Source organism: Eretmochelys imbricata, chromosome 23, assembly GCF_965152235.1.
Source record: "Eretmochelys imbricata isolate rEreImb1 chromosome 23, rEreImb1.hap1, whole genome shotgun sequence".
Lineage (NCBI taxonomy): Eukaryota > Metazoa > Chordata > Testudines > Cheloniidae > Eretmochelys > Eretmochelys imbricata.
Window position 1 is genome coordinate 15,184,940 of NC_135594.1, and position 8,506 is coordinate 15,193,445.

The following is an 8,506-nucleotide window of genomic DNA, read 5'->3' on the forward strand; positions in this document are numbered from 1 at the left end:
GAGCCCTGGCCTGAGCAGCAGGAAAGATCCCAGCTGTCAGCACTCGCGATTACCCCCTCAGCCCAGGTCTAGTGCTCAGCTTCTGCCCCAGCACACACCCTGGTGCATCCCACCTGGTCCCCCAGGCTTGGATGCAGCCATAGCACACACCCTGCGAGCAAGCGGAGACTGACGAGTTTAAGATTCAGCCACCCTGGGACCTTGAGCATTTGTGCAGAAGCAACAGAACTGTGGACAAAAGCTACACGATGGTGGAGTCGGGGTCTGTCTACCTGGGATCCCCAGACCAGGAACTGGGCTGCCGGTTCTGCCCTCCCACCTTCCTCCTCCCAAAATCAAACCAGGCTGCGGCAGCTCCCCGTCAATGTCAAGTACGATTTTTCAGCCCAAGACGCAGGGTTTGGGAAACGCAGGCCGACGGGGCACGTATGTGGCTGGGTTAACTTCTTCACTGGTTTATTTGCAGCTCCCACTTCTCTGCACAGCACATCGGGGGAGAAATGCCTTTCTAGGGGGCGGGCCCAGAAACAGAGCATGCGTACACAGCTGAGCCATTGCCACGAGCTGCTGGATCTTCCCCCCATCACAAAAACTTACACGGATTTCCCAGGAACAGCCAAAACAGCAGGAGAGGAACAGAGGGTAACCCCAATCTATCACTCCCCTCAAAACACAGCTAGTGCCCTTCTTACGTCTTTGCTCTGAGGGACCCAAATCCCGCCACGGTCCCTGGCTTCCCACCCACCAGGTATGCCAGTGGAGTGGGGCCATCCCCAGAACTTGGCACCCTTCTTGACTGCAGGGCTTACGAAACCTCCAGCTGTTACACTCTTTTATTTCGCTGGGGAGCAAATTACCCTCTCCCTCCATGGCGGGAACAGGTTTGCGCTAAGGGGGGCACAGCTGTTCTTGTCCTGGTGAAGACCTGCTCTCCAACTGGAAAGCAAACCAGAGGGATGCGGAGAGCTGCTAACGGGACCAGAGATTCAACCACGCTAGGAATACACTGTCCGTGTCACCACAGCCTGGTGTTTGATCAGACAGGGAGGAATTACAACCCCTCAGCTCATGGGATTTTGCTGCCCACGCTTCCGTCTTCTGTCGTTCCAGGGGATGTTTCCAAACGAAGGGCGTCTCTGGGCTGACATCAGGGGGTAGGGTAGATCGTTGCAGTTTTGAAACTTGTTTTTAGTTGGAGCTTCAGGGACGAATGGAACCACGAAACCAAAAGAGAGTCACATCCTAGTCTCTGCTGCCTTCTCCTCCCGGCTGCTCCAAAGCCAACCGAGCATCAGGATGTTGCTGGATGCTGCACTGCTGGAGTTTACCAACCAAAAGGGCTCAGGAGGGGAAGGGCGGGGGGGGGCGGAAGGATCCTCACCGCTCCCGCGCCAGTCTGTCCCTCAGAGGATCACGCACTTCTTCTTGGAGCATTTCTTCTTGCGTCCATTGCTGATCTTCTCTTTGTGCTTCCGGATCTCCCGCACCAGCGTGTAGAAAGCGTCCTCCACTCCCTGGCGTGACAAGAGCACAAAGGGCGAGAAGAGAAACACGTGCAGCTAAAGGGCAGTTTAGACAAATCCCCCGCCTGAAAGCGTGGCTGGCGCAGAGTTAAGGAGCCCTAGCGTGGCCGACAAAGGTGCCGAAACGCTGCAGAACACAGATGCCGGCATCTACCCCCAAATGCTCGGTCTCCTCCTAGCTCTGATGCACGGGATGTTTAATATCCCTCCCAAAACGCATTCCAACAAGACTAGCCAAAAGTCTCCAGTCACTCTTGGAATCGAGCTAGGCGTTTCGGGATATGGAGACCACCTGGGGGACCCAGCCTCGCAAGGAGAACATGGGTAGCAGCCTGCCCCAATCAAAAGATTTTGTATTTGCCACCTTTTTTTAAAAAAAAAAAAAAATCACTCTCTGGCCAGCTCTGGGGCCAAGGGAACAGGCTGGTGTCACTCTGCATCCCCACCGCCAGCAGTGTCCCCCACGCACCTGCCTGGTTTTGGCCGAGGTCTCAATGAAAGGGATGCCGTAGTTCTTTGCCAGCTCCTGAGCCTGTTTGGTGTCCACCGTCCGAGAGGGCAGGTCACACTTGTTACCGACTAAGACCATGGGGACGTCATCCGAATCCTTCACCCTGCTGATCTGCTCCCTGGGGCAGAAGGAAAGGGGCCATCAGAGCCGAAGTACACAGTTGGGGCTGGAGAGAAGAGCAACCCCACCGCCAACCGCCCCCAATCCCGCAGCATCGCTGCCCAGCGGAGAGGACGCCAGCCGGACGGCATCTGGGCTCCTGAGGGGCCATCGACTAGAGGCTGCCGCTGCTGCTCTGGCTTTAATACAGAGCCGGAGCCAACGCTCCCTGGTGCCAGCGGGTTCGGCATCGGCAACCCAACACTCCGCCACAAAACGGGGGACAGCATGGCCTACGACCAGGCAAGGTGTACAAAGGTCTGCCGATGTTCCCCAACCCCCCGCATCCCAGCCCTGGGCTCTCCCCAGCTCTGCCGATGCTCCCCAACCCACAGCCCCCCATTATCCCAGCCCTGGGCTCCCCCCAGCTCTGCCGATGCTCCTCAATCCCAACCCAGAGCCCCCCTTTATCCCAGCCCTGCGTCCCCCCCCAAGCCCTGTTGCTGCCCCCCAACCCCGACCCGCAGTCCCCCCCATTATCCCAGCCCTGGGCTCCCCCACAGCCCTGCCTCACCAGTGCCTCTCAACTGCAACCCACAGCCCCCCGTTATCCCAAACCTACCCACGCACCGCCCCGGGCTGGGGAAGGGACCCCGCTGACCTGTAGTGGTGCACGTCCTCGAAGGACTTTGCGTTGTTGATGGCGAAGACACAGAGGAAGCCCTCGCCCGTGCGCATGTACTGATCGCGCATGGCGCTGTACTCCTCCTGCCCGGCCGTGTCCAGGATGTCTAGCAGGCACGTCTCGCCGTCGATCACCACCTGCTTCCGGTACGAGTCCTGAGAGGGGATGAGACAGTGCCTGACACACGGGGCCCTCTGGGGCGGGAGGGGGGCCCCTGGGCAGGGGGGCTGGGCAGGCAGGGCCCCCTCTGGGGCCGGGGGGAAGGGGTCTCACCTCTATGGTGGGGTCGTACTCATCCACGAAGTGGTTCTGGATGAGCTGGATGGTGAGCGCACTCTTGCCGACACCACCAGCCCCCACCACCACCAGCTTGTACTCGGTCATGGCGGCCGGGGCGTGGCGCGGGGATCAAACGGCCCCCCCGGGGGTCCCGGCCTGGATCATCGCTCGAGGCTGGCCCTGGAACCAGCCACAACATTAGAGCAGGGGGCCAGGATGCCTGGGTTCTCTCTGCCACCGCCCGTGTGGGGAACCCCAGACCGGCCCTGAGAACGGCCTCCCGCACTCAGTACCAGCCCTGCAACCCCCCCGCTGCCCCCAATACCTCCTCCCAGCCTAGCCCCCCCAGCCGCCGATGGCTACCTCCCCAAACGCAACCCCTGCCCCCAGCCGCCAATGGCCTCCCCCCCAACGCAACCCCGCCCCCCAGCCGCCAATGGCCTCCCCCCCAAACGCAACCCCTCACCATAGCATCTGCTCCCCCCCCAGCATTGCCCCCCATCAGCCCTCCCTCCCACATCCCCACCGCACCCCCCACTTCAGTGTAGCCAACTCCCCTCTGCCCAGCCCCCTTTAACACACCCTGAAGCAGATCCTCCCTCCCTGCTGCTGCATTCAACACCCCCCATGCCGCCCCTCCCCTATACCCCCCACACCGCCCCTTCCCCCATGCTGCCCCTCCCATACCAACCCTCCCGTCCTACACCCCACCCCCCACACTGAAAGCTTCCCCACTGTATGCACCCCACAGCAATGCAACTCCGCCCCACCCTTATGCACCCCCCCAGCCTCCAGTGCATCTCCCCCACCCCGTCCCTCAATGCACCGCCCCACCCTTATGCACCCCCCAGCCTCCAGTGCATCTCCCCCACCCCGTCCCTCAATGCACCGCCCCACCCTTATGCACCCCCCAGCCTCCAGTGCATCCCCCCCAACCCCGTCCCTCAATGCACCGCCCCACCCTTATGCATCCCCTCCTCCCCCTGCGCCCCCAGGCAGCACCCCGCCTTTCTACAGCCCCTCTCCCCCACGCCTGTGCCAGACCCCCCCCGCACCTGCAGCCGGCTCAGGGGCTCACTGCCCCCCCACGGCCCCGCCCTGCAGCCGCTCCCGGGCCCAGCACGGGACAGGCCTCGCGCCGGACACCTCCCCCCGCAGCCAATGGCAGCGCCGCCCCTCCCCCACGCCACGCAGCAGCCAATCAGCGCTGGACGGGGGGGCACCATAGAGAGGGAAGTGGGGTAGGGGTAGAGAGGCTGCGGGGGGGCAGCTAGCGCCCCCTAGAGGGGCCCGAACCGTCACCCAGCCCTGCCGGTGCCCCGCACTCCCGACCCGCAGCCCCCTGCTAGCCCAACCCTGCTGGTGCCCCTCACTCCCGACCCGCAGCCCCCTGCCAGCCCGGCCCCCCTCAGCCCTGCCAGTGCCCCCCACTCCCGTCCCGCAGCCCCCTGCTAGCCCGGCCCTGTCCCTCCCCCAGCCCTGCCAGTGCCCCTCGCTCCCGACGCGCAGCCCCCTGCTAGCCCGGCCCTGGCCCCCCCCCAGCCCTGCCAGTGCCCCTCGCTCCCGACGCGCAGCCCCCTGCTAGCCCGGCCCTGGCCCCCCCCCAGCCCTGCCAGTGCCCCTCACTCCCGACCCGCAGCCCCCTGCCAGCCCTGCCCCCCTCAGCCCTGCCAGTGCCCCCCACTCCCGTCCCGCAGCCCCCTGCTAGCCCGGCCCTGTCCCCCCCCCCAGCCCTGCCGGTGCCCCTCACTCCCGACCCGCAGCCCCTGCTAGCCCGGCCCTGGCCCCCCCCCAGCCCTGCCAGTGCCCCTCACTCCCGACCCGCAGCCCCCTGCCAGCCCTGCCCCCCTCAGCCCTGCCAGTGCCCCCCACTCCCGTCCCGCAGCCCCCTGCTAGCCCGGCCCTGTCCCCCCCCAGCCCTGCCAGTGCCCCTCACTCCCGACCCGCAGCCCCCTGCCAGCCCTGCCCCCCTCAGCCCTGCCAGTGCCCCCCACTCCCGTCCCGCAGCCCCCTGCTAGCCCGGCCCTGTCCCCCCCCCAGCCCTGCCGGTGCCCCTCACTCCCGACCCGCAGCCCCCTGCTAGCCCTTCCGATGTGTCTCTATGTCCCTGAAGTCACTCGTGAGCCCGGTGACGCACTCAGGAGGTGCCCCCGGCCCTTGGCCAGGATTCACACAGATGCTCTAATTGTGCTGACGGGGACAAGGCCTGAGGCTCTTATCCAACCTCCCTAATGAGAATAAAGGACCATCCGCCAACGCCCTGGGGGGGCTGGGGAGCCAGGACTCCTAGGTTCTATCTCCAGCGAGGGGAGGGGACTGGGGTCTAGTGGTTAGAGCGGGGGGGGAGGGGGCTGGGTTCTCTCCCTCGCTCTGGGAGAGCAGTGGAGTCTAGTGGTTAAAGTGGGATGGGGTTGGGACCCGGGACCCCGGTCAGGACCAGGCTTATGAAGCTCATTTCAGTAATGGGGAAACTGAGGCATGGCGAGATGTGCCCAGCCCCCCAGATAAAATCAATGAATGCAGGTAGTGCCTGGAATAGAACCCAGGCGTCCGGCTGCCCCGCTGATTTCCCCTTGAGCTGCCCCTAGAATCCCCCAGCCCCCCTCCCCCAGCCCGTGTGCAAGAGTCAATTAGAGCTAATAAGACCAATTTTCAGACGTATTTTCTGACTAAGTGGAAAAGAGAAATTAGAGGCAAAATAAATGAAACAGCCCCCCCCCGAATCCGTGGGGGGCAATTAGCTACACCCTCCAGGCATGACGCACCCATCTGCCCCGCCCCCCCCAGCCCCTGCCCTATATAAATCTGGTGCCTGATCCCCCAGCTGCGACCAGAGCAGGGCAGGATTTGAGGTGAGATTCCTGCAGCCCCCCAGAATCGGGCCCTGCTGCTGACAGGGCTGTGGGTTGGGAGTGAGGGGCTTGGGGGGGGGAGCCCAGGGTTGGGCTAGCAGGGGGCTGCGGATCGGGAGTGAGGGGCACCAGCAGGGCTGGGGGAGCCCAGGGCCGGGCTAGCAGGGTGCTGCGGGTCGGGAATGAGGGGCTCTGGGGGTAACCCCAGGGCTGGGCTAGCAGGGGGCTGCAGATCGGGAGTGAGGGGCACCGGCAGGGCTGGGGGAGCCCAAGGCCGGGCTAGCAGGGGCTGTGGGTTGGGAGTGAGGGGTGTGGGCAGAGCTGGGTGGGGGAGCCCAAGGCTTGGCCAGTGGGGTGGAAGGGATTTTTTCGTCGGGGTGAACAGAAATACCCTTTGGTGCATTGGGCTGCGGGTAAAGCCAGGTGTGTGTGTGATGAACAGCGAGTTTGGGGGGCAGAGATAGAGGCAGCCCGGACTCCTGGGTTCTATCCCAGCTCGGGGAGGGGGGTCTAGTGGATAGAACAAGGGTGGGGGAGCAGGGAGCCTGGACTCCTGGGTTTTCTCTCTCTCTTGCACAGATGGGGATCCCTGCTGTGCTCTGCATCTCCCTGGCCCTGTGGGGGCTGCTGGGCGAATGCGCCAGGATCCCTCTGATGGTGAGAGCCCCCCCCAGACCTGCCCCAGACCCCCCTCCCAGCCTGCCTCCTCCATCCCCACCTGTCGCCCCGAGGCGGCAGAAGCCTGGGCCCCCGGGGCCCCCTGAATGGTACAATCACCACCAGGCCTCTGGTGGGGTCCTGGGCTGTCCCAGTCCACGGGCGGGGGGAGCTCAGACAGGTGCGGGGAGCTCAGACCTGGGGGGGAGCTCAGACTGGGGGGGGGGCAAACTACTCAGTTAATGGGGATTTTTTCTGCAGCCCAAAGACAAACGTGGCTGGACCCTGAACAGTGCAGGCTACCTGCTGGGCCCCCGTGAGTACCCCACCGCGTGCCCCCCCCGAGAGACCCCAGGCGGCCTGGCTCCCACCGGGCCCCCCCCCGGAGAGTACCCAGGCGTCCTGGCTCCCACCACCCCCCCAGAGAGAACCCAGGCGTCCTGGCTACCCCCCGCCATGCTGCCTCCCGGAGAGAACCCAGGTGGCCATGCCCACCCCCGCCCCGGAGAAAACCCAGGCATCCTGGCTCCCACCACCCCGCTGTGCCGCCCCCGAGAGAACCTAGGCGTCCTGGCTCCCAGCCCTCGGATCTAACCACTAGACCCCACTCTCCTCCCAGAGCTGGGATAGAACTGTGGTATCCTGGCTCCCATACCCGCCCCGCTCTAACCACTAGCCCACTCCCCTCCCAGAGCTGGAGAGAGAACCCAGGAGTCCTGGCTCCCAGCTCCCCCTGCTCTAACCCGCAGCCCCTCCCTCTCACCCTCTCTCTCGGCAGATGCCCACCGCCCGCTGATGGATAAGGGGGCCTTACCTGGGAAGCGGGAGGCCACTGAGGAGCTGGTGCAGCTGGAAGTGGGGTTCGAGGGTAAGTCCCCCACCCACGTCCCACTGCCCCTCTCAGGGCCCCTCTCTGCACCCCAATCACCGGCCCCTCTGTCCTCCAGGTGCCCCCCTGCGCCCCGCTGCCGAGCACGGCTTCCAGACCTTGCTGGATTTCCTCTCCTCCCTGTGTCTTCCAGGTAAGTGCCAGGGCCAGACCTTGGGGGGCGGGGGGCCAGGACTCCTGTGTTCGCTCCCTGGCTCTGGGAAGGGAGTGGGGTCTACTGGTTAGAGTCAGGGGCCTGGGAACCAGGACTCCTGGGTTTGTTCCCTGGCTCTGGGAGGGAGTGGGGTCTAATGGTTAGAGTTGGGGGGGCAGGTGGGAGCCAGGACTCCTGGGTTCTCTCTCCAGCTCTGGGAGGGGAGTGGGGTCTAGTGGTTAGAGGTGGGGGCTGGGAGCCAGGAATCCTGGGTTCTCACACCGGTCCCTGGTGAAGGGGAGGGGGGCTAACCAAGGGGTCTTTCTCTCCTTTCTCAGTTTCTGTCTCATTCCCACCTGCAGAGCTGGGGGCCCTGGATTGTCTGCCCCTCCCCGATGCTGCCGGCCAGCCCTAGCCCCCCGGCCCCCCGCCAAGCTTCGTGTGCCAGGAGCCCCCACACACACATGGTGATGGGCACACACCTAAGGGCAGCACCCATGGCCCCCACCCAGGCCCCCTGCCCTGTTGTGGACATGCTCAGCCCTCTCCCACCTGGGGATCCCCCCACATCTCGTGGCCTCCTGCGCAGACCCCCCCCCCCGCTCCCATTCTTCCGCCACCAGCCCCCTAGTGTGACTCCCCCCGGCCAAGAAAGGGGGAGTCGCCCCTGGTACCCATTCCATGTCCTGCCCTGAGTGTGATACTGGCAGGGGAGTGGGGGCTAGTGGTTAGAGCAGGAGTGAGGCTGAGAGCCTGGACTCCTGGGTTCTCTTCCTGGCTCTGCAACTATTTCCCTATGTGCCTTTGGGGGTACGTCCCTTCTCTGTCACTCATTGCCTCAGTTTCCCCTCCTGTGGCACCCTGGAATTCCCTAGTCA

At 64.5% G+C, this 8,506-nt stretch overlaps 2 protein-coding genes across 2 annotated transcripts; one reads left to right on the plus strand and one right to left on the minus strand.

Moving 5' to 3' along the window:
* Positions 1-429: 429 nt before the first annotated feature.
* On the minus strand, positions 430-4,273 carry LOC144278954 (GTPase KRas-like). The gene is made up of 5 exons (XM_077840350.1): positions 4,153-4,273; positions 3,092-3,277; positions 2,795-2,973; positions 1,993-2,152; positions 430-1,514 (listed from the first exon to the last, which is right to left on the minus strand). The coding sequence occupies exons 2-5, from the start codon at positions 3,200-3,202 to the stop codon at positions 1,404-1,406; spliced, it is 561 nt and encodes a 186-aa protein (XP_077696476.1). The 5' UTR covers positions 3,203-3,277; positions 4,153-4,273; the 3' UTR covers positions 430-1,403.
* Positions 4,274-6,528: 2,255 nt separating this feature from the next.
* Positions 6,529-8,174, plus strand: LOC144278735 (galanin peptides-like). The gene is made up of 5 exons (XM_077840061.1): positions 6,529-6,606; positions 6,868-6,922; positions 7,385-7,474; positions 7,554-7,628; positions 7,991-8,174. Exons 1-5 carry the CDS (start codon positions 6,529-6,531, stop codon positions 8,041-8,043), a joined length of 351 nt encoding a protein of 116 aa, XP_077696187.1. The 3' UTR covers positions 8,044-8,174.
* The last annotated feature ends 332 nt before the right edge of the window (positions 8,175-8,506 follow it).